The sequence below is a fragment of the Oryzias latipes genome, chromosome 13, assembly GCF_053564925.1.
Source record: "Oryzias latipes strain Hd-rR chromosome 13, Olatipes_Hd-rR_3.1".
Taxonomy (NCBI): domain Eukaryota; kingdom Metazoa; phylum Chordata; class Actinopteri; order Beloniformes; family Adrianichthyidae; genus Oryzias; species Oryzias latipes.
The window spans coordinates 27,009,475-27,035,823 of NC_136249.1; the positions used below are offsets into that span (position 1 = coordinate 27,009,475).

A 26,349-nucleotide genomic window follows, 5' to 3' on the forward strand; every position below is an offset into this window, starting at 1 on the left:
CCCACTTGTCTCACCCAGTTCCTGACTGGTAATTGGGTATTTATCTGATTGCCTGCAAGAGAATGATGTAGTGTTTATCTGACACAGTTATCATGGAAAATGGAGTAACCCAGTTCACCCCTTCTCCACCGTGCTTGGTGGAATGAATGTGCTGGAGCCTTCTTGTATAACAACGGCGGTCTTTATCAGGCATTAAACTGGAAATGAGCTTGTCACCATTACATGCAAATGGGGCTCTTGTGCAAACACAACACATAACTTCTTGGCTGCGCTGTGAAACTGGAAGAATGAAGTGATGAGAACGCGCACGCAGCAACGAGCTCCTCATGCTTGATCTGATAGTGCCTTCTCAGTTGTACTCAAACCAGGAAATGCACAGAAAAGATGTGTAAAGTGTCTTTTGAACATCCACAGATAAGAGTTTGGGAAGCAAATTAGCATGCTCATGCTTTCTGCATCTTGCAGACTGAAACTGTGCACCTAAACCTAAGAAATGAAGTTGTCCAAATCAGCTAATTTTTCTATAAATAAATTCTTTTTTTTAAAGGCCAAATATAGAGATGGGTATTCAGGGATGGGCCAGGGGAGGGCAGTGGCATCACTGCCCCCCACCCCCCATGTGATAGCCCACAAAAATCCTCAATTTACAAAAATAAAATAAAATAAAATACTAAAATTGTAAGGATGGACGAACTGAAAGACAACAAATACAGACAGAATAAAAGATAAATGCAGCCTTAACAGAACAAAAACCAGTGTCCAGTGTTTGTTGCCATCCCAAGCCTGGTAAATGCAGAAGGTAGTGTGAAGAAAAGCATTTGACATAAAACTGGACATCAAATAGATCAAAGGAGAAGATAGATATGTGCATAGATGGACTGTTATGATGATTTCTTCTAAGCCTTTTAGGGGCTTAGAGGGATGTGACAACCCAACCCTCCCTACCTGCACCCCATAGTGGGGCTGGCCAAATCCAGGCCTTTTTAATTTCTTCTTTTTTTTTACTATTGAGAGGTTACTTAAAGTGGTTTTCTCAATATACATAAAGATGCAACATTTGTCACACAGTCAGCCACAATCTCTATATTGAAAGTTAAAATGAAGCATGTCTGTCATTTGCAGTCCATGCATATCCAATTGAAGTGGTATGGCATGCTCGAGGTGGTGGTGGTGGGTGGGGGGACAGTCAGCAAAGTGAAAATCCCAGTCCAGCATAATGCATGAGAAGCAAGTCTGAAGAGAAAGTGAGAGGCGAAGCAGCCTGGCCTCCCGGATCTAATCAAACAAGGGTGAACAGGTTGCTCCACAGATGGCTGATCCACAAAATCTTGCGATTGATTTCCATGCTGCAGACGGTCCCTGTCACAAGCTGCAGGTGATGTCAACCCGGTGGCATTGTCTCGCACACCCCACCAAGCTCTGACGGTTTACCTCCTCTAAAATCAATTTGAAAAGGGGAGCTATTTGTTGTGTGCTGTTGTTGTTTTTGCATATTTTAATGTTGTTACTCCGACTCTGTGAAGGAATAATACAGGAGGAACAACATTAGAAAACTAGATAGGAAATGTTTCAAAGAACAATGTTTGGGTTTAATTAAAGAAAAGAGGCAAACGTGCCAAAAGTAATGAGGAGGTTTCAGTTTGACCTGTGGGTGCCACTTCAAACTGTGGACAAAAAACAAAACAGGCCTTTCACTGACTTTTTAAAACTGTAAAATTGTAAAACTAGTTTGAAAGGAAAAAACAACACATCAAGCAATACATAAACCCAATGAAAGGGAAAGAAGAAAGAACTTAAATGACCAGTATCATCACATAAACTAACAAAGCAGAATCTTCTGTAGCGAACATCTCTCATGATGTCATTATAGCTCAATGCTGTACAAAACCAGCTTTGAGGGAACCTCGTAGACATTGGATTGTTGTGATTACTTTGTACATTTGTGGTTTTCAATCACGTTAAGATCCAGCATTTGTTCATTTTTACGTGAATTTTCAATTAGCATTTTTAACCTGAGCTGCATAACCCCACTGACACGCCTGTGTTTTATGTCCCCGCCTAGTTTGATGCCAAGCGATGCCAGGACAGTGAACATGGTGATGCGTGGCACGTGGTCAGGGGCCACACCCCTCTTCATAGTGGTCCTCCTAAATCTGACTCAGGGCCAAGAAGTACTTTTGGTTCCAGGTAAGAGTCCTGATGTTTCTCCTCACTGGCATGTTTGTTCAACAGTCAAGCTCATTGTGCATTTCATCAATAGTCTGTCATTCCATGTCTGACTATTGTGTGCCTGACACCATTAGGTTTAAGGAGGCCATGGTTACAAAAGCTTGTTGTGAGCTTCTGTTGTGCGAGGATAAAATAGTTATTTCAGTAAATTAAGTAAAGTTTATTAAAATAATTTTCACTGCAAAGTACATCTTCTAAAGCAAAGTCAACAACAAAAAAAAAATTCTCCTGTGCATTCAACAATTTTGTTTAGAAGTATATAAGTTTGGAAAAAATTTAGTCACACAAAGTTTTCACAAGTATAATCCTAAAAACAGAATCTACTCTATCTAACCTTGACAATGATGTTCTCATCACTTGTAAACTATGACACTTAGTTTCCTTTACTTGTAGATTAGATTTTTTTATCCAAACTCAGTTGGATTTGTACTTTTCAAAAGTAATTCTCTGATTGATTTCTTTAATCCGTGATGACTAAGGTGGTTGATCTATTAAAGGATATTTTAGCATTTCAGATTATTTAATTGAAAATTCTTCGTCAGTCACTGAATGATGTGTTTATTTGTGGCTAATCTTCATGAATATGTTTCCAACAGATTTAGTACACAATCTTTCATATACTTCTACAACATCTAAGTGTTGCCTTAGTTTGACCTTGTTTCTAAGTCTGTTTCCAAGGAGATCTATGTTAGAAACAATGGCAAGATGCAGTAAGATGCTTTTTTTTGTTCACCTTTGTCATCATTCTTTTTAATGTCACAGTCTTCCTCCTGCACATTTATTCTTCCAATCCCTTCTAAGGAGCTATTTACGTGTCAAGCAGAGAGCAAACTGTGCTCTGGGACCAGTCATTTAAGAGATAGTATGTTGGAGTGGGATCACCAACTTGGTAAAACAAAAAGTTTGAATTACTTAAGTCTGTGATCGCATGACTTGCAGTTCCATTTATTCATATGGTACTGAGATATGAGGCAAAGGCTGGTAGAAAAGTTGGTGTTAAGTGCAAAAAACAAAGATGTGAAAACTTAATTTAGGTCAGGTGTCAGTTATGAATGCAGCATATAAATCATCATAGTTAAGAGACATTTTCACAAACGTCATTGTTGAGTAAAGATGAACTTATTTTTCTACCTCTGACAAAAGAACTTGACAGTACTTTAGTTGGGTTTCTGTTATATCACCAAGACATTTCAGTTTTTTATTTTCTGTTGTACAAGTGATTATTTACTTAAAAATCAGCCCAATAGACCGATACGATCTACTCCTCATTTTAAGGTTTTCAGTGTTTATGTTTTCCAGAGTACATAAATATCCAGCTTTGGTTGTGCACAAACAAAGCGGCAAAGACTTATATCTTGCACTGAGTTGCTGTAGCTTTGAAAAAGTATAGATGCTTGTTTAAAAATTTGCCCTATATATAATTAACTTTATTTTAGTGATATTTTTTCGTTGTTTAATGTACTCTAAAAATGGAAGGCACGGAAACTTTGTGGAAGTAAAATTTGAAAAACTGTCTTGCATGTCACCAGATGCGCACCTAGAGAATTTTATTTGGGGGGGCGAGAAGGGGGCAGAATACTTTGGAAAGGTGGCAAATGAAAACAGTGGAAGGCCATTAGAAATTATAGGTTAAAAAATATGCATTCTTAACAGTTTTTATTACTTTTATTAAAATTAAAAGATCAGTTCTTTTATCTGCTATATTACTAATGTAAAGCAGTAGCAAAAGGGAAAGGAAATTGCAGTAATTCTTAAAGGTTAAGAAACATGTCTAGTATGGATTTCCAACAAAATAAAAGATCAAATATATCGGTATACTGAACTTTCACATCAACAGAAAGAAATTTCGGCTAAGGCCAGGGTGACCAGATCGGCCGGCATATACAATACAGGAGCGTAAAAAATACTTTAAGGGTTTTGAGATTTCATTTAAAAATATTCCTTTTGTTATTTTTGCAATTTAAAGCTTAATGGTTGATGATATATTAATCTTTGTCAGTAATCATACTGTTATTGAATCAAAACTGGTGGGCAAGTGGGGGGCAGCTGTAACAAAACTTTTTTTTCACTTGTTTATCATTATTTTATCTAGTTGCAGCATTCTTTCAGTTTGTTCCTGTCATTGCAGATCCTCCCACTACTCCACCTGTTCTTAGATCTTCCTCTGTCTTATCCCAGCAGAATGTCCCATCTTAGCAAGCTTGCCCACAGCATTCTTCAGGCTCACTTCGTACTCTGTACTATTCCCCCAATGCTTTAGCACCAAGAAGTTATGATACAACAAATTTGCTTTGCCTTTTTTTTATTGTTTAGTCTTTCTGATTGAAACAACTTTCATGTCTCTAAAAAATCAGGCACTTCAATAGTTAGGGTAAACTTTGATGTGATGGTTTAGACAACCAAACACAAGCCAGTGGAATTTTTTACTACAGATTGATAGAAATTTCTATTCAGAGCAGCTTTAAATAACCCCCTTTAGCACTTGTTTCTTTTTACAACATTATTCTGTGACAGTAAAACAGCTCTCTTTCACTGTGCCAGCCAGCGTGGGGCTCTGTAGGTCCCACTTTTTTTCCTTTACATTCAGTATTCAGCTTGCACCCCACCCTAAGGATGATTAAATATGTGCTTAATACAGCTCCATGAGAGTATTGAATTACACAGGAGCCACGCTGACCTTTTTAAATTACAGAACCAATTGTGCACGACCGAGAGGAAGTTTATAACAGGTACTGCCAAGATGGAGCCCGCAGGAGAACTGTTGCTGTCCTGCTGATGCTTTCCTTATTAGTGTTCTTCTCTATAAGCACTCTGTTTGACAATCCCCCTTTCCATCGTGGCTCTCACATTGGGTCTCGTTTGACACGTCTTCTTACATATGTTGTGTGCAAACATCATCTACACGCAGAAACATTGGCATGCACACACGCACAGGCTAATTTGACATTTCATTTCACTGCTGATGAGACGCGTATCACTTGTGACACACAGCTGCATCACTTCATAAATCTTGATCCACGGCCATTTTCTTAGATACACCCTAGTAAGCATATTGGCTCTGCTGATATTTGAAGGTCGCCTATTTTGACTAATTTAATTTAAAGCTAAAGTCAGAAAAATGAAACTGGCTACTTCAAGTGAATAACTCCATGGAGTCATTGCTATTTTTCCTGGCGGGCTAAAGTCATCTTCAATCTCCAACCACAGAGTTCTGGCCCTGACTGGCAGCAATTCAACGATCTTCGTTTGGCAAAGAGCAGGAAAAGCTTTCTACCAATGAAAAAGTCAAAATTAAATGGCAGGACATTAAAAACTCAGTGTGGTTCTCCCCTTGCCAGCTTTCAAGAGTGGTTCTTGATTGGTTCATGCAGCACTTTGCAAAAATGCCCGGTAATTGTGTTTGGGAGAAAAATCTTCATTTCACCACTTTTGCTCTGTTTCTCAGGGGAGAAGGTGGAGTTATTGAAGGTGGGGGGGTTAAAGACTTGACATTTTGTGTAATGAAATTCCTGTGGCAGAATGTTTATTTCCTGTAGGATGATCAAATTTGGTGACACCGCTCATTCCATTAAGACTTATTGAAAAGCTTTGTCAAAGAACGCAATAGTAAGCCTTTTCCCTGAACACTGTCTGCAACCATTTTTAAAATCAAACCTATCCCTGTGTTGTCAGCTAAAATGTGGCCCGTGCAATTACAGCACTTGTCAGTCCAATTCCTTTCTCTACATTGAACTTCTTTTTCCTTCTTTTATTTGACATACTTATGGTTCTTGACCTGAAAAAAAACTTTTGAGGGCAAAGTTTACACGGGTGATTCTTTATAAAAATATCTGTGCATTTTGGTATTTAACTTGTATATTTACTTTCTCTTTTATAAAAACAGTAAAGTATAAGATGATTTCATGTAGGAGGGGTTTACTTTAATTCATAATGACAAATATTACTGAGAGCATCATTCACATTACTGATCTCATGCTAAGAATTGGTTTGGTCCCATCAGAAAGGAGGGAAATATGACTCCTCAGGCTGACAGACATCTTTTTGAATAGACACAGACAGCCAAGTAGCCAACAGGAAAATGTACTTGTTCAACACCCAAACTAGAAAGCAATTACATTCAGGATCTCCTTGTTCTGAGGACACAGTGCAAACCATTGGGACCACCTTACAATCATGAATTCAAATGAACAATTAAGCTGCGTCCACTCCAAATGTAATTTGCGCGGCAGGGGCAGCCACTTTTTATGTGCAACCCAGTCTCATCCCAAAACGTGCAGTAGCTACATTTGTCCACATGGAAGACGTAGCAGTTTTATGTTAAGTCAATGTACAGATGCAATCAGAGGTCCTGTGGTGTGATTTAATCATCTGGCGGGACGGTCTGGCTAGGGTACATTTCAGACTGCTTTCATCGTGATAATTGGCCCTGCTGCACGAGTTTAAAAATCTGAACTTTGGTGAAGAATTTGCGTTGCATAGATGACAATCAGCAGATGGAATCAAAAACAAAATGAAGGAGAATCTGATCATTCTTCTCCTAAACTTTATGACAGGATTCTTATTTGCATTGAGACAATAAAAAAAGGTTCTCTAATTTCTATTTGTATTTTACATTTTTGTCTTTGAACTACTTCAGGACAAGTCATTAAACTGGGTTACAGAGAGACGCAAGTACAGCGAAAGCGGCTGTCATTCAGATGCAGCTCCTGCAGTTGATGGTGAACCTCTACGTACTGGGAGAATCTCTGAATGATCTCATTAACCCAGACATGGAGACGTTTTTTCTGATGCTTTAGTTGAGCTCTTTAAAATTAATAAATCCGATCTCTAACATCATCTGTCTTCAATGCATTGTAAATGAGATGTACAGTCAAAGCTTCCATGTAGCGATGAGGCTGAAAGCTTTGGAGAGTAGCTCCTCCTTCATGTGGCAGAAGAGTCTAGTTTATGAACACATTTTTGGGGAAGAGTCCAGCTGCAAATTTGCCCTGCAAATCACGTTTGGTATGAAGGCAGCATAAGTGCTATTATCAATAGTTGTTACTTTAAATATCACCTCAGTCAAACCGTAGGACCCATAAGTGAGGTAATTTCTTACTCTTAGTTGTTTTTCATAGTCATGTTGAAATCTGAGTGTTGATTTCCATGTAAATTTGGCTAACGGTTGATTATGGATGATCACTGAACCAACTTGGTGAAGCTGGCGGAAAGAGAGGCAAACCGTTTCAAGAAAGGAATAAGTCTTGATTGAATGAGTCAACTTCAAGCAAACGCCCTCTGGATGAATGAGAATCTTAATTGACATTAAACTCTTTTAAGGGTCAGCTGTATTGTAGCTTAATGATGGATGCAGTTGAACAAAGACACAGACTGTGGCCTTCACCTATATTTGCACTTGTCTATTTTTTTCTGCTGTGTTTGAACGCCCAATGATAAACCGTATGTTTTTTTTGTTTTTTTTGTAAAAGTGAGACAAAAATAAATTTACATTTATTAGATTTATTATCTTGACTTGAATGCAGTTTTTTTTCAATGCATTACCAAATTTGTGCATCCTTACAATCCTATTTATCTGTTGAAGCTTGGTAAACAATTCCAAAGCACACAAGCAAACAAACAAGCAAACAACAAAAACTCAACTTGCAGTTAGCCATGGTTTTGGAAGCTAGTGACACTTTTTTCCATAGAACTTTTTTTCTCCCTTGTTTCCCTTTGAGCCAGACTAACATTTAATTGCACAGCGGGGTAAAAACAAGAATCTCCTCATTAAAAATCCATCCTTGGACCACTATTAATGGGGGAAATTTAGTTGGCTAAATATTATTTTTTTTTTTATTATTTTACTGTCATTTGCCTCTCTGTGTGTTGTACTTCTCCATATTTTCTTTCAGATCTTGCCTGTTTTAATGATTTTTATCATGTCTTTCAACAGTGTTTTCTAGTTATAGCCTCTGTTTTAACTCACACATTTTGAGGTGTCAGGTTTACATTACATTTGACAATTTTAACTATGTATCTCCTATCATTCATCGTGGATTTAAACTGAATTTGAAAATAGATACTGAAAAAAAGTTTAAATGGAATCTTTGCAGGTTACAAATAAAAAAAATGATAATAAAAAGAATTGGAAGAAAGGAAACGGCATGACTGCAAAATTTGTTCAAAAGCTGATACGCTCTTTATGAAGTGGCTGTTTTGGCTCAACATCTTAGGCAGTTAAAAAAAATCAATAGTTTCCTGTTCAGATTTTGCAATCTCATTCTCTTTGTGCTTAGCTGGAGCTTAAGAAACACAAGTTAGAATTCAAGCCCGTGGTGTAGTAGGCTCATTTTAAGGATTTAATCCTAATGTGGTGTAGTGGTTAGCACTCTTGTCTCACAGTATAAAGGCGCTAGTTCAAATCCAGAGTTTGCAGATTTTGCCCATGCATGCTCTGGCTTCCTCCAACAGATGAGAAATACACTTCACAGGTTAATTGTTGATTCTAAAATTGTCCGGTAAGTAGGAATGCAAGTGTTTGTGTGATTATTTGTCTCTGAGATCCCCTGCAATGGAGTCCAGGGTGTAAGTTGCCTTCTTTAAGTGTTGGAGGTTGCAGACTCCAGGTTAAGAAGATGGATGGTTGTTTTATAAAAGGTGGAGGCCTAGTTACACGTGTTCCTACTGTTAGTGCTAATAAAATATAGGCCCTTTTGCATAGACGTGTAATACAATGAACAGATTATCTGTGGTGTCACCCAGTGGAACAGGCACACTGAGCAGTTAACTCCCTCCAACTCTACAAACTGGAAAGATGCTTCTCTCTAGGGGGTTGCCTAAAGTGGTCTTTTGAGGAACTACTACTTTTTGTCCTTTCAGGTTTCAATTTTGAAGGAGGCTTTGTCTTATGCTTAGATTATTAAACATATCAGTTTTAAAGGCGAGGTTATGCTACTCAAATTCATATATTTAACATATTTATACATATATTTAAAGCTATCCTTTCAAGGAGACAAAGAGGAGGATGATATTGTTCATCAAATGTCAAACTCCCACATCATAAGCCTTTATTTTGACAACAGCTTCATTTGGTAGTGAGTATGGATGTGTACACTTGTGCACGTGCAACAGGATTAGCTGTGCGTGCAGCCTAGTTTATTCACCTTCATTGAAACACAGCAAAAGCACGTCCGCACCTTTACACCCATCCCTCAATGTGGCCGTAGCACTCAGGGAGCACTCATCCATCCCCATCCATCGAGTGAAAGCGGACCTCTCATGGGGTGTGTGTTGTGGGGCTGTGGGAGAGTACCATCCCACAAATGAATTTCTCCTCACATCCCTCTCTCCATTAAAGAACCTGTTTGTGTTGTGCAGCAGCACTCAGCATTCCCCCTGCAGCTGTTTGTGGCCTCAGATACAAGCACATGTTATTTATATACACGGCTTTGTGTCTTTCAGGCTACCTGCATCTAATGTGCACAATGCTAAGATGGGTTTCTCCTTGCCTTTGTGTTTTCTGTGATGTGCTAAAGTCCATGCATGCTAATGTGTAGTTTAACTTGCTTCGCTTGGTTACATTCTCCGGTTTGTTGATTTTCGGAGGTTTTCTTGCCGCTGTTTTCTGTTGGTGTTCTTTGTCGTGTCCCGAGGGCCAAGCTAATTTTCAGAAGCCAAACTCAAACTAAATTTTAACAGCTAATTCCTACATTTACTAAAAACCTTCATCAGTTATTTTCTCTTTGAAGTAAAATGGTAACTTATTGTAATTTGGGTTGGCAGGAATTTAGGTTATCTCTGTACTTTTATTGTCAAACAACAGTCTGTTTTGTCGTCTAATGCCTGTACTTCACAGCAAATTGGAGCAATCATATTGCATCCCTGCCACAAGTGTGTGGTCTAGTTCATACAAACCTAATTATGATTTTGTGTTTTTAGTGACGGAATGATGCACTTTGTTTTGGTCATAATTTTTATCATGACAAATTGTTTATTATATTGATATTGTATGGACCAAAGATTACTTCTTAAAATTTAATTATACCAGTGACTTTGATGTAAAAGAAGTATCTTATCTAGCCTGGGTATATATATAGATAGATCTGAATCTAAATGGTCAGGGTCACAGAAGTTCTTTTAAATCTGATCCAGGACACTTAATAATATTTTAACTAATTCAACTATAAGTGAGTCTTTAAAAAAACACTTCTAAAATCATTAGAAATCCCACACAAAAACAGGCAGGAAAGTTTTTGCCCACATAATGGAAAGGCGGTTTTAGCTAATTAGTTTGCATGTGTCTCCTGGTTAGCGCTGATAATCATTAGGGATCACTCCGGGAAAAAGTTCTCAATACGAAAACTTTAGGGGCACCTAAAGGTTTCGCATTGAAAACCACAAGGTTTTTGCTTCGCCTTGATGTTCGGTTTAAATCTGAGCTTTAAAGCCTCTGCAGTACCGCTGGGTATTGTGTTCATATATCCTAAATAGCTTTTGTAAAGTACTGAATTGTGAACCTTTTTTATTTTTTTCCCATGCACGCTCATCTTTTCCCTTTTCCCATTTGAGACAAGATATTGAAGATGATCCCTCTATTCTGGCAAGTGGCCATTTTAAATGGAGGCTATTTCAGCTCTTTCATTTGTCAATCAGCCTGAAGAGTGACTCTCCAACGGCAGCGCAGTGTGAGGCAGTAATTGTTAGCGTCCCTTTCTGCCCAATGCGCTGTCTGGTGTTTTGCATGTGAAAGGATCCTGAAAGAAGATGTGATTGCTGAATTAATACTCAGGCTACCTTTTGTCTCCGTCACTTTGGCTTCTGCTGCTTTGAGGCACAGAGGCGAAGGCATTTTCACACTCATTGGGGAGGGAAAGTGTGTTGGGTTTTTTTTGGCATCAGTTTTCCAAAGTGAGAACAGTTTCTCTCAGGAGTTGGCTCTACCTGTTGAAGCCTTTCTTGATTGCCTCCTCTGAGATATTTAAGATTGGATTGAAAGTATATATCTTATGTTGGAAAAAAATGAAGACAGATGAATCCCATATAGATCATTCCAGCAAACCTAGTTTGCACATCAATATGGATAGTTTTATTCAAGTTACTTCCAGACTTCAATACATTACTTATGACTTTTTAATTGTTATTGAAAGAAAATCCCTTAACTTACTCTCTCAGAATTGTTTTGCATTATATGATTGTACTTTTTGGTATTTTTATTTTTATTTTGATAACACCTCCAAATCACATAAAAAATAAATTTGGTAAAATGAAAAGGCAACAAGCACAATAGGTGAAAAACCCTCAGCTTTAGGATGAAATATAGGCCATAAAAGCACCAAATAGAGGATTCGAGGTATGTGCGCCTAATAAAAGCTGGTTAAAGTTTGTTAGAAAATTCAGCTTAACTTGTCCCAGAACACAGGGTTCTCATACAAAACTGTACTTCTACTATCAACTCATGATTGCGTTCAATTTTTGATTTTAACTGTGTATCTAACATTAAAAGAGTTCCATCAGCAAAGAATTGAGAACAAAACTTTTAAAAGTTGGTACTTTAGATATGCAGTTCCGTTACCAAGGAAACCCACCAATTGGCATAACATGGCTAGACATCATCCTAAAAGCTGGGTCACACAACCACTATGTATATTTTGCACATGTTGCATGGATGAAAATTAGTCACACATGAATTTACGTGAAAAAAGTGAGAAAAGTCTTGCATGAAATTCTCACAGATGTATTACAAATGAGCCACTTTAAAATCAGGGAAAAAGCATAAATAAACCACACAAAGAATACGTAAATAAACGTAGAACGTGAACTGTCCGTGATTATTGTGCTTTTTATATGCAATTCACAAGTGATTTGTGCATTAATTTTGTAATTTTATCGTTATATGTGTGCCATACACGCGATACAAAAGTTGTACATCGATGGTGCATGGGTGAAGAGTCGATACACATGGAATGGTCGTGGAAACCACAAATTTGCGTATGATTCTCGCAAAATTCATGCACAATTAGGTAAGAGTTACATATTAATTGTGTATAAATTATGTGAAATACACATAAACTGCGTAATTCCCAAACGACCCAAAATTTTTAACAGTTCATAACCAATAAGATCCGTCGGTCAAAACCTTCAACAGACACCTGCGCACTTTGACAAATGATGAATGCAAGAAACATTTATGAATATGTATATCATTCATATATCACGAAAGACTTATTTCATACGTGGAAAATGCGCAAAATGTACATTGTGACTGTGACGTGCCCTTAAGTTTTTACTATCGCACACGCATGCACGTGGCAAGTTCAGAAACCATTAAAATATTTTCACTTTTATTTCTCTGGTCCTATTTTTCTATTTTGTAAATCAGACATCTTGTCTGTGACAAGATTGCAACAAATCCCTGCAGGAAACGTTTTAAGTCTGTTAACTAAACCAACGCCCTTGGGTTGTAATGAACTATTTTTGAACCTCCATCTTGCAGACACAAGGTAAATTATTTTTTGCTCATATAAAACCATGAAGAAGGAAAAAGAAAAATCACAAGTTACTCCACCTAACCTTCAACAGTAAAGAACCAGACAGATGTTGTCTCCGTGGAAAAACAGCATGGGTACATGTGTTTTCGTTTCCTTCTTTGCATTCTTTACTTTGTATCTTTGAGCCAGAAGTAAAAAAAATAAATACATTCAGTCATCCAATTCTTTAAACACATGGGAGTCTATTCCCAAAAATCTCCTGCAGAGATACTTTTCTAATTTTGTCGTATTGTCTGATTTCTGAATAAGAAGAGACGTTTAAAAGGCTCTGGATGATGGTGCATGTTCATGTCAACGAGTCAATTCACTAAAAATAATTATATATGTGGGTCCAAGAAAACATGGAATGGATGGAATCATTGATTCTCCAGTTTTGATTCCATTATGCGATAGAAGCTAAGAGGTGTTTGCAGCTATTTTAAGTAAATGACTTTTTTCTGCAGTCAAAAAGCTTCAAGACAATCACACTGTTCCCACAACACTTACTGATTCACCCACATGGGTAATGTGAGAAATTTAGCTTCCAGTCTGAAACAACTCACAGTCACGCTTAGATGAAACACCATACCTGTCTGTTCGTTCCATATCCATAATGCTTCTCTGCTTACTCTATAAAATAAGACATTTGAACATTTTTGTAAAGAAACGTGAAACATTGAAAGTGAAGACGCATAAATGTTAGACCAGGGCTCTGCAACCCAAGGCTCTGAAGCCACATGCGACTCTTTTATTCACCCATTGTGGCTCTTTGGCTTTGAAGAAATATGCAACAGATTTGAATAAATGTTTTTTTTATTTTTTTTTAACATTTATGTTTAGATCTTTAAACTAAGTTGATCTTATATTAGTAAAAAATAATAATTTATTTATAATTTTAAACAACTGCTGACCGCTCCTCCAAAATATAGACGTCATAACTAAGCTGATGGTGAAAGGTTTAATTTATTGTCAGACGTGTTTTTTTTTTTTTTTTATCAGAATAATTTTCGAAGCACATGTGTTTCACTTCTGCTGGCCAACAGTGTCTACTTGCTGTTCATAGACAGTCATTCAAAGTATATAACTGAAAAAAAGGAGGAGGAAGCTAGTTTGCACAAAGTGTATTTTATTTTGAAATCACTTGTTTGTGCTGCTGTCAAAAGTAGACGTTGGCAAAAAAAACACATTCATTTTGAATCTGCGATACCAAATATCTTTCAACAGTGTCACGTCTCCAATAGCCATTGGGTCCAACAGGTGTTCCTTACTATAGACCTTTACGATCTCTTTACCGCCCCCGAGTCGTACACAGTTGTGCAGATGCCGGGTGTCTGGTATTTTTGTTGTAAGCAAGTGTAGTGATGGTGAGTGCTTCAACTTCGTGCGGTCGCGTACGCCAATGACATTGAGAAGACGACTGTGGAAACAAGCAAACAATTCCCTGGTGGAGGTATAAAGAAAGCGAACGACGAATTAGAAGAACTGCTTTGAACACGGATTACTGAACGATTCAAAGAGAAAAGAAATGTTCACAGCCAGAGCTAATGTAATACAATGTACTAATCAAATCCTGCAATGTTATTCCTGTGTTGTGGCATTTCTTGACCGAATTTCAACACAAAATGAACACATTAGCCATCACCGTTCTGTCTGTAATTGATTAAATGACAGGCTCTAATAGACGTCTGTCTCTAATAAATTCCGAGCAAGCTGCTAAGTTTTTTTGAACAAACGCCGGGACTACTAAAAGCAGTTAAACGGTCTGCACATCCATCTTTGTAAAAGTTCATATGTTGTTTGTTTTTGTGGGCAAAAGGCAGACACATTGCGGGGCCGCCTCTGGGTTGACGTCACCTTATGGACGGCACCCACAAGGAGCAAGAAACAATCTCTTCTTTAGTGTGCCACAGGTAATATATAGTCATATATATGGATACAGATTAGTCTGAAAGGCTTAACAAAAGCACAATAGGCCCTTTAAAGGTTGCAGACCCCTGTATTGGACAATACTTGGACACAGCTATTCTCATTTTTTTAGCTGTTGAGTGGAAGGAATCCTATTTTACTTCTTAAAACAGATTTGCCAGCATTTAAAGTCCATATTAGATCATCCCTAGAACCATTCAATCCATCATGCAGTTATCAGGCTGGCATTTTCTGTTGTGTTTTTGTAACCTAAATATGCTTACCTTATCTCTCAATACATGAACATTTTAGATTTTTTAAGGCATTTGTTGCTCCAATAATGTAAGTTTTTTTTGCTTATCACAATCTGGACAAGTTAAAGAAATTGGATTTTTTTTTTTTTGTCTTTTTGATCTTGTGCCAAAATTTGTTCCTCTACATGATTCTGGTCTTTGCATCAGTCTCTTCTATGACTGAAATTAGTCCTTTTTTTTCCCCCTCCTGGTTGGTTTAATGTGAAGGGGCCAGCTGTAAAGCCCCCTCTGTGAGAGATTTTCCTGGACATGGATCATCCATTGAGGTAATGCCCATGTAATACAGCCCCATTTCCCTAATGTTTACTGCAGCCACATGCTGCTTTAATTAACAAAATGTACTCCTGTTGCTAAAGAACAATCTCACCTTATCAATCCTTTCTGCTCAGAAACAAACCCTTGTTAACCAAATGCTCATGAAACACGACTTTAGAGCAACAAAAACTTCTATTGAGCTTAGAAATCGAGTGAAACAAATTTGCTGTCAACAACAAATGTTTTTGAGGAGATGGTTTGTACGTAGACAATGGTGGAATCATTTTAAACAAAAGCGGTTTTAAATGATTTTTTTAGCCTTATCTCTCCGTGCGAGCTTCACACGGAGCAGGTTGACATTGGTTTTATTACTACCGAGCATTGATGACGAGCTGGATGAGTGAAAGTGCTGACAAGATGGAATGAACGGGTGATCAGTCACTGGCTGGATGCCCAACACCGGTGCTCAAGGATGCGGAGAGGACGCTGGCCTCTGGATAAGGACACCTATGGCTGAGCCCCAAGCGAGAAGAGGAGGAGGGTTAGTACACATTTCCTGAAATTACCCGCAAACCTGCAGACTGTTCATTCAACACCCTTAAAATTGAACACACAGCTTGATGATGGCAATGATGGCACTGAAACCCTGCACTCAGGTGAATTATGTCAAGTGTCAGTTTTTCAGCTTGATTCCTTTTCTTTCCATCCCTTCCCTTAAATCTATATGTTGCAAACCCCCACCCCCCATAACTGTCTGTTTTTCCTCCTGTCTCATATTGATGTCATGTTTCTGATGGAGCACAGCAGCCTGCACCAATTTGTTGTTTTCTGCTGCATTTTATTACCTGCGTCTGTCACGCCTTCAGGCTTTGCTGCACAAATGCAGCTGTGTGCTTCACATGTACTTTTATCAGCCTCGTGGGCTTGATTGCACAGAGCTCAGCTTGAAGGTTACGGTGACCCACCACCAAAATCAGCCATTTTAGCTTCACCAACATTGATTGGTAGCGCTCCAGCATTGCTTGTTTGAGTTTTACAGTTTTTTATATTTATAAACTGCAGCTACTTTTTTGTTTTGCTTGTTCTCTTTAAAACAGTGTTGGCTAATTATCACCAAAAAAAGAACAAAAACTGCAGATTTTATTGGCTGCACCTCAAAATTCTGAAGCTATTTTAGATTTTTTCAAATTTAGTTTAGGTAATGAAAAGTGTTTCATGCAAGGAAAGCAAAAGCTGACTTTATAAAAATGCTAAATGGCGTATACTTGTATAGCAGTTTTCTACTTTTCTTGAAGGCCCAAAGCGCTTTACAGTCACAAACCCATTCACCCATTCACACACTGGTGGCGGCTCTGCTACAGAACACTGGCTCCAACCTTCCAACAGAGATAAGGTGGGGTTCAGTGTCTTCCCCAAGGACACTTTGACACATGGGCGGGCAAGATGGGAATCAAACCTGCAGTCCCAATCAGAGGCCGACCTCCCTACCGCTGCACAATGACAAATACTGAAGCACAATAGGAATTTACCAAAATAATTGGCCTTAAACTGAAGATAATTAGCCTAAAAGATCCATCCATTCAATTTCTAAACCCACTTTTGGGGTCACTGGGTTGCTGGAGCCTGTCCCAGTTACTGTTGGGCCAATCTGTCCCATGGCCAGCTTAAACGATGTGGTTGTTAAATTCAACCTGGTGTGATCATGACACAGATAGAATAGATACAAAGCCTGAAGTCAATAAAATTAAGATGAATCAAGTAAATAAAACTTATACCCCTGTAAATAGTTGTGTATATTGTAATATTTAGTTGCTTGAGAGTGAAAAACAAAATGTGAAAGCTTTAAAGGACATCAAAAGGCCTAAAAACTGCTGCATGCTGAATTTACTAACTATCTTTACACCAGTTTAATATAAAACTGACAGTCAATATTCACAGATGAGCACATTTTTTCTATCTGAATTGCATAAGCAAATAGGATCACAGTTGAAATCGGAAATTTTGTATGAAATTTGAGGCTGACCTGATATAGATCCAGGACTTCTTTAGCCAAAAATTCAACTCAGCGATAAATTCCTGGGTACTGAACAGTACAGTTGAAATTTTCCAGATTTCTTGTATTTTTTGCAGGATAAAAGTGTCTGCTTTGATGGCAAGTGGTTGTTTTTTACGTCATAGTACAATAAAGTTTCTATGCCTTTATCCAAGCGGCATTTTCCATTATCTTTATAATACATTGATTTCAATTTGAAACGTTTTTTTGATTGTATAGGTCAATTCAATTGACAACTTGTTTCAGACAGATCGATCTGGTTGGATTGTAAGAATATAAACAAATTCATTGATTAAGGCGATTAATCGTTACACCCCTAAATGACACACATATGTCATGTGACAGCTACAGTATGGCTGTCTGTAGTCACACCGGTTATTCAAGGCTTTAGGGAATTTGACTTACATTGATCTATGTCCAAACATGGCAAAATGGAGACAAATCTTCACAACTGCCTGTTGAATAAGTACAGTTTTTTAAATCAAAATCTAGATATTTTAATTTTTATAAATTTTATTTTAAAATAGGACCTCTATTGATTATAAAACTGGAATTGTGTGAGCGCTGTGACAGATTTGTGAGGACACAAAACTTGACAGTGACACAAAGGAGGCTCTTTTCTATTTGATTTCATTTTCCTGACCTTCTGCTTTCACTGTTTTGAGTGAAATAAATTACTTCTAGTGGCCTTTATCAGTCTGTCAGTGCAGAGATGTGAAGCTGACAGTGTTGACTTCATTACTGCTCATTTCCATATGAACAGCGGGGCTGAAGAGGCCTTCAGCCTGCCCACTTGCGTTTTAGTCCACTCAGGAAACTCCGGCGCACAAACACACACGCTCTCTAACAACCAGCATTTCCATAACCACACTTGACAATTCCTGACAGGCCACCTTTTTTCTCTTTGTTACAGTATTGGATTATTGTGAGTTGGTCCTGGAGGGTATCGTGGCGTGAGGGACAGCATCAGCTCTCAACGCTGCTCATCAATAGGAGCTGAAAGACAAAAGACTTTTTTATAGATTGTGGCCTGGTGGTGGAGGAGGTCTAGCATGTCTTTTCAAATGGCCACGTTGCTCCAGACCTTTGTGTGCCGGGTAATTAATCTTGCTGTCAGCGTACAGTCATTTCTTGTATGCATTTACTGTTGTACTTCTTACTGACCGTTGAGACTGATGCTAAAGAAAATGTGACATCCTCCTCAGTCCTAGACAATCACTTGATGGTTGATGATGAGCCGCTTAGCTGAGGACACCCAGTGGGTAACTCATCTTCACCAGCAACTGAATCACACAATTACCTGGGCTTTTTCGAAGCTTTCAAAGTGATGCTACAGCAGATACCCATTTCCTTCTCTTACAGCCACAGTGAACCGTGATGAACATTTTAGCATGCTGAGCCCGTGCGCCACAGAGATCGTCCTCAGCATGTGCTGACGGGGCGATTCTGTGGGTGTCTTAGGGAGAGGCCAAGGTGCTGAGCTCATGTTTCCTGACCCAGAAAACAACAGAGAACATAGCAATGGGAACAGAAGCACTCAACAATGCCATAGCTGCAGTTTGAGCTGGAAACTGCTAGAATTTTGGGGGAGATTTTTGTGTTTTTGTATGTATAGCAGCACTAGGTAATCTTTTGTCTATCAAATGTGGGGAGACATAAGTTAGAAAATTAGAATTTGACAGACAAGGCTATGAAGGAGTCTGATGTATACACAGAATGAAATAAAACCCAGGATTGCCTTTGTGAGAATGAATAAATGACTTTATTTTTATCCTTATTCTTTAATTTTCTTACAATGTGCATGGAAATCTGAAGTTGCTGAGACATCAGACGTTTAATTTGGATTTCCTCTTAAGATCTCTATAGTCAAAGAATTTCCTTGACAGCAACATTGAGGAATGACGGGTTACAGCAGCACTTACAGACTTTAATGAGGCCTTTAACAGAGCTTTAAAGACCGTCTTGTAATTATAATGGTAGTAATATAAATGGATGGGAAATCTCTGTGCCGTTTTGGAAAAAGCTCCCAACTTAAGCCGATGAAGGATGGTGCTATATGTGCCACTTAAAAGCACATCCAGTCATTAGAGATGTGAGCAAGACAATATGTGAGGACTTCACTGTCTCTACTGAGAGTTTTGCATGGGAGCTGTGCGGTTATGTCAAGGTGATCGTGTCAGGGTGTCATTCCTGAGCGCCATCATGCAGAACATAGCGTATTTGAACATCTGATTTCTCTTTTCAATTGCTTTCGCCGCTCCCGCGACAAAGGATCAAGCCAAAATTCCCCAAAGAAGCCGAGCAATCAATAATGAGGTAGCTGACGCAGCGCCGTGGGACGGGGTGTAAGCGAGGGGATGACAGCTCACACATCACTCCTGCCTGACATCGTCTCCGCACCTCTGACACATGCTGTCAAACACTGACCCGCCCTGCTTTACCACATCAGCACTACATCTGTGCTGAGGATTTACATTGGTTTAGTGCCATTTCATTGCTTCTGTTATTGAAATGTTGACAAGCCTGGATTCATAGTGATATATATGCTTTCTTTTGCCAGATTGCTTATGCGATGCTGCTGCTCTCTTCTACTGATTGATTTGAAATTTGAGAGATTGTTTTCTTTCTTCTTTTTTTATGTTGCCTCTGTTCAAAGAAAAGTGGTTCTTTTCAGTATTGATTTTCAGTTAGGTTGGCTTTCTTTGTCAAACAATGACAAATATGCATCATTTTTGGTTGAAGAACTAGTAGATCAAGGTCAGAATCAGTCCTCCTCAAAGATGTAGTACTAAAAGTGTTCAGCTTATTCTTTGAATTCTTTAATGTAGGAGAATTGAGTTTTTATGTGGGGAGCCAGTTTAGCTCGTGCTGGTTTGCGGCGCCTTCCGTCCGTGAAACCAGGGTTCGACTCCAGGCTGCTCCCTGTTCCCTTCCCTACCTCTGCCGGTCCCAAGCCCGGTTTGAGAAGGTTGCGTCAGGAAGGGCATCCGGCGTAAAACATTGCCAAATTTACCATGCGACTTGTTCGCTGTGGCGACCCCTGATGGGAGAAGCCGAAAGTGGAAGAAGAATTATCCAACAAATACTGTAATTGATTTGACCTCAAATACAGATAACATTCATTATAATTTTAATTAATTTTGTATTTTTCATACATGCTCACACACTCAAATGCTCAAATATAATGGCAGACTTAAAAAATAACAAAACTTTTACAAAACCAATAAAGGTCCAGGACTAAATAATTAACAAAAAAAGTAACAAAAAGAACAATAAAAAGAAAAAAACATAAAGAACAGAAATATTTTTATTTTTGCTTCTATTTTCTAAAATATTATTATATTTTCATTCTGCTCAAATAAATGTTTTTGGTTATTATGTATTTCAACAATTTCCTTTTTTAGTTTTTTGTGTTTGCTTTCAATGCATGATTTTGCACAAAAAGATTCAGCCTTTGGCTTGAAAACACTCCAAACTTTGTGATCAATGCAAACACTAAATGTAGCCCCAGTATTTTATTTAGCAAGATTATATTACTCGCGCTTCATTTTTATTCCTACTGTCCGTTTTGCAGCAAGTGCAGCAATCTATTATTGATAGCAATTTAGTTGTTTGGCTCAGTTGTTTAAAAAAAGCCACACATAAGTCGCTCCTGAGTATAAGTCGGAGCCCTGGCCAAATTGTGCTAAATTTGTGACTTGTATTCCAAAAAATACAGTGTTAGTGAATTGTCAACTCCTTCGTGAATTACTCATTTTTGCTAATTTTGTTTTAACAACTCACCAACTGCAAAATAAATAAAGACGTCTTCATTTTTGGTGTTTTACTGAATACTGACACTCTTTGCAGACTTGGCAAATATCGGCCATACTCTTTCTGACATTCTTTTTTTAAACACTGTTGAATGAACAGTCGACCCAAATTCATGTTGATTTATTGTGTTTTCTTTGGACTATTTTTTTTAATCAAAAGGGCCACTGGTGTTGGCCCAGATAAAACTTAAAGCGACTTTACCCTTGAACCAAAGGTAATCCAGCAGAGTCTTAAGTTCCTTCCTGAGGTCATCTAAAATAAAGAATAGGAAAATGGTTCTTAAGATGGCCCAATGTTCTGGACACAGAAGACTAAGACTCAGTCACACATTTTCTTCCCTCTCAGGCACAGAAAGCTTTAACCTGCACAACACGTCTACAACCTTTACTTAAACATATCATTGGCTTTACCCTGAGGTGGAGGGCATTGGGAGGGCTACATCTTTTTATACCCAATTAAGCTTGCCACAGGAGGTAGATGGTCCCGTCTGAAAGCTCCTCTCCCTCGGTGCCCCATTAAAGCACTGAGAAGATGGTAGCAGCCTGAATCCCTGGCGGACAAAAGCCCTGACCTGGAGCCAAAGAGAGGCTCTCTGGTTCCTCTCACCTAAATATACAGACATGACTAAAGAATAAGAAGTTCAGGATGGGGAATGAACATGCATGAGATCGGGGTAAGTGGAAGGAGAGGTCTTTGTCTTTTTTTTTTTAGGAAAGTCAACCTGATGTAGACTTGACTGACTGAAACAAAGAAGCTTTTTCTTTGTCTTTTATTTCAGGTGAGAGCCAAAAGAAAAAAAAAAGTGGTTTCTTTTGTCTAATCGCAGCAAATCTTTGCATTTCTGGTTCTTCCGTCAATGGTATCCTTCCGTCACTTCTTCGCCTGTTTCTATCCAAATCATGACAAATGCCTCAGCCTGCTTACCCAGTGGTTTTGTATCACTCATAATTCACTGTCCCCCGGTCTCCCAGCCACCTGGGATCACATGGCCCCAACTGCAGAGGCAGAGTCGGCGCTGTCGATGTGTTCCGGCGGTACAGGCCCATCTGTCCCTGCCTGCAGGCTGTTTTGTTGATCCTCAGCAGTCTCGCAATCAATGACCTCGTAGACGCGGCAGAGAAATGTTCCCCCAGCGTGCACTTCCACTCTGCCCTACTCCAGTCTGCAGGTGGAGTTTGTTTACTTTCGAGCAGCTTTTCTTTCTTTTTATTTCCCTCAGTTGGTTGTCTGTAGCTTCCATCGAGCACCATAAACCCCCCAAAGCCCCCTTTGTCTTCAAACGCTCTTGTGGAAAGAAAAGAAGCACAGATTTTGGGCTCTGTTTGCAGAAGTGATTATGAATACTGGACAGGAGTAGGGGCTCACTATCAGTATCATAATACTGACGGCGGTCATCATTTCTAACACCCCATCAAATGAAAAAAAACAAGAACACCTTTGGATGCAGGGGAGAGGATTTAGGTACTTTTTATTTCATAAAGTGACATTTCCAGACCGAAATTTAAGGATGAGGTTCTAAATGTCAACCAGAGAGGGATTTAAAAAGATAGTAGACTTCTGAATCTTCTCCCAAGTCAATGTAAGCTTAGGGAAAACTTTACTCATGCCATGCAAGAGATAGATAAAAAATGGTGCACGCTTAGCTTTCAGAATCGCGTAGTTATCCTTTTCATTTGTACCACAAGCTGCTAATTTATTAGGGCTCATTTACTTAGTCATGTTAGCATGCACTGAAACAGTGGTTAGGGGACATTCATCTAATTACAAAGGATGGGAGTCCATCATGCAGGATGCCAGTAAGATGCTTGATGTTCCCACCAGCGGTTTACCACATGGTGGCAGGAATAGTTTAGAAATTCATCTTCTTGTCAAAGTTAGAGTGAATTACACTCAGGAGCGTCGCATATTTGAGTCTCATCTCAGTATCCTTCAAAACTTTTCCGAGCTGTCACGCATACAACTGAAAGAGGGATAACTGTCAGGGGGAAATTTTTTAATGTATGGATACGACTTCTGCATATAGATGAATGACTCTGGTGGCAAATATGGTGTGTGCTTTTAAAGGCTTAAGTCTGTCACACAACAAGACAGAGGCTTGCAACAGCAGCTGCTTAAATCTGGAGACGTTCTCACTGGCACAAAAATGGAGCCTAATTGGAAACTGGGCTAGCAGATTGAGAGACTGCTCACGTAACTACCTAAATAAATAAGATGGCAAGAGTCTGGTGTTGCTGACTGCAAATAAGACTTTGAGGAGGGCAAGAACCTTCCTTGGAGAGGGGGACAGGGGTGGGGAGGCAAATTGAATTGAAGGACAATGCGTCTGAGACTGAAATTTTGATACCCAAAGAACAGAACAGACTGAAATAAATACTTCTTTTGAGCTTTATAGTTCAACTCCAATCATCTTTTGATCTATTGTAAAAGCATTTCCTGTGGTCCTTTCATTTTTATTATAGTTTTTAGGAAAATCGAAAAAAAAACTGTGGTGTTTTCTAGAACGGCATTACAGTGCAGCAGAACTTCATTAGAAATTCACCTCTGAGGAACTGTTGGTGGATATCCATCATCCATCCATCTCTCCCGTTAACTTACAGCTCCTTACAACCCCAACCTTACCAGTACAACAAAATGCCAGCTATGTTGGAGCTATTCAGTCATACAGTTTTGAGCCAGATGCCAGCTCAAAACAAAGACATACATGGATGTATTTGTCTGCATGTGGATGCATCAGAATGGAGTGGAGCAGGGAGCTTGTAGCCCACCGTCTGTAGCACCTACATCAAAGCATTCTTTCATCTGCTTCAGAGTCCCAAAATTAATACTCAGAATTGCAACTTTAAGCTGACTTTTCTGTATATATGTTCTCCATCGTCGGAAAAATGCTACAAGAACATGCTGAAAGCAGTAAAAAAAAAAACACTATTTTCATTGGAGCAGATCTAACGCTCAAAGAAAAGCCTCATAGTCAAGGTGTTATTCTTTGTGTTATTGCTGTTTTTGAGGCAAGCGTGAAAAAGACAGAGGTGAAACAAAAGGAGCAGAGCGGGTGTGTGGAGGAACCATCATGAAACTTTATTACTGGCCCACGTTTCGCCCCAAATTATAAATCTTGGTGCAGTTATTTTTACCTTGAGGTGTTGCTTCAGCCTCGCGTTTAAGGCAAATCTGTCTGTAATGATATTGCTTATTGCAAATGCGAAGAAGTGTTGGAAGATAATGAATGAGGCGGGGGTACAATCCCATAGAATGCCGCCTAACTAAGTGGGTCTCCTTTTCAACCTTCAGCAGGCCGACCCCCGTGTCTCACTGCTTGGAGCATTATTCAAGCCGTAACAAGGCGATTCATTTAGATTGTCGGTGAGCAGAATTAGAGTCCCGCTTGAACGACCATTGAGCAAAACATAAAGATGTTTTCCCCACCAAACACGCAGCATTTACATAATCTGAGCTCAGAGTTGGGGCAGCAATAATAAGTTATGATAAAACTGTCATTAGGGGCAGGAATGTGCGGGGAACAGCAGACGCTCGGCTCAAGATTAATATAGGAGCTCTCCGCGGTGCTAAAATGTCAAGGGATAGAGAATAATGAGGCTGGCTTTGTGGTGGTGACATACCTGTATGAGCGCACATTTGCTGGGATGCGTCTGCATAATTCAGTGGGAGTGCCTGTGTAAGTGTGGGTATACTAATCTGAAGGTCAAAGTGTGTGGTCTTAAATCTGCATTCAGAGCTGTCTCTAGAAAGAAAAAAAAAACAGTAGTGGAGAAAATTAGAAGCTTAATGAGTAAAGTGTTAAACCCATAAAGGAACAATTCTTTTGATCCACATCCAGATACTGTGTTCAAAAGTAAGATATATATCTAACAAAAAAAATTACTTTTTTTAAAGGATTTCAATTCAACAGTACCTTCAAGGTCCTCCTGCTCAAAAGTCCACATTTCCAGAATCAGTTAAAAATGTCCAATTAACATTTAAATGATTCAGAGGTAAAGTGGGGTCAGATGAGCCCAAAATCTTGATGTTGGGTGAGGGAGGCCCTCCATATGTGATCATAGCGATATCATCCACATCAACAAACATTTTATTTTAGGAGTATTTTTTGTGAACAAGTATGCATGGATGATAAACAGGGTCATGTACCATCAAATCCTGAGAATCATGAGACCTTCTTGTAAGACCATGGTATGGAAATGGGTCATGAATGTGTTTTCTTCCTGCATTTTCAAATTCATGTTACATGTGGAATTCTTTCAGTTATATATATAAAAAAAAAAAAAAACGCCCCTCTCACCCTCCGCGGGTGGTTTCTCCTCCAAGCTCGGGTCCTCTACCAGAGGCCTGGGAGCTTGAGGGTCCTGCGCAGTATCTTAGCTGTTCCTAGCACTGCGCTTTTCTGGACTGAGAGGTCTGAGGTCTTTCCAGGTATCTGTTGTAGCCACTCCTCCAGCTTGGGGGTTACTGCCCCGAGTGCTCCAATTACCAGAGGCACCACTGTCACCTTCACTTTCCAGGCTTTCTCCAGTTCTTCTCTGAGTCCCTGGTATTTCTCCAGTTTCTCATGTTCCTTCTTCCTGATGTTTCCATCGCTTGGCACTGCCACATCCACCACAACGGCTTTCCTCTGTTCTTTATCCACCACTACAATGTCTGGTTGGTTTGCCATTACCATCCTATCAGTCTGGATCTGGAAGTCCCACAGGATCTTTGCCCTCTCATTCTCTACCACCTTCGGAGGTGTTTCCCATTTTGACCTTGGGGTTTCCAGTTCATATTCTGCACACATGTTCCTGTATATTATTCCAGCCACTTGATTGTGGCGCTCCATGTATGCTTTACCTGCCAGCATCTTACATCCTGCAGTTATGTGCTGGATTGTTTCAGGGGCCTCTTTGCACAGCCTACACCTTGGGTCTTGTCTGGTGTGGTAGATCTGAGCCTCTATCGCTCTGGTGCTCAGGGCTTGTTCCTGAGCTGCCAGGATGAGCGCTTCAGTACTGTCCTGTAGGCCAGCCCTTTCTAGCCATTGGTAGGACTTCTTGATATCAGCCACTTCAGTTATGGTCCGGTGGTACATCCCATGCAGGGGTTTGTCCTCCCATGAGGATCTGTCCTCCAGCACTGTGTCCTCTGCTCTCAATTGCCTGAGACATTCACTGAGCACACTGTCATTTGGGGCCTTGAGCTTTATGTACTCATGCATCTTGGATGTTTCATCCTGGATAGTGGCTTCTACACTCACTAGTCCTCGGCCTCCTTCCTTGCGGCTAGCATA

At 39.3% G+C, this 26,349-nt stretch overlaps 1 protein-coding gene across 2 annotated transcripts in view; it reads left to right on the forward strand.

Annotated features, from left to right (window-relative positions):
• The window catches only part of robo1 (roundabout, axon guidance receptor, homolog 1 (Drosophila)), a 247,734-nt gene that overhangs the window by 23,832 nt on the left and 197,553 nt on the right, over positions 1-26,349 (forward strand). For both annotated transcript variants that reach the window (XM_078929630.1, XM_078929633.1), the window contains exon 2: positions 2,063-2,187. In XM_078929630.1, coding sequence (XP_078785756.1) covers positions 2,067-2,187 — 121 coding nt within the window. In that variant the 5' untranslated portion in view covers positions 2,063-2,066. The remainder of the gene's footprint in view (positions 1-2,062; positions 2,188-26,349) is intronic.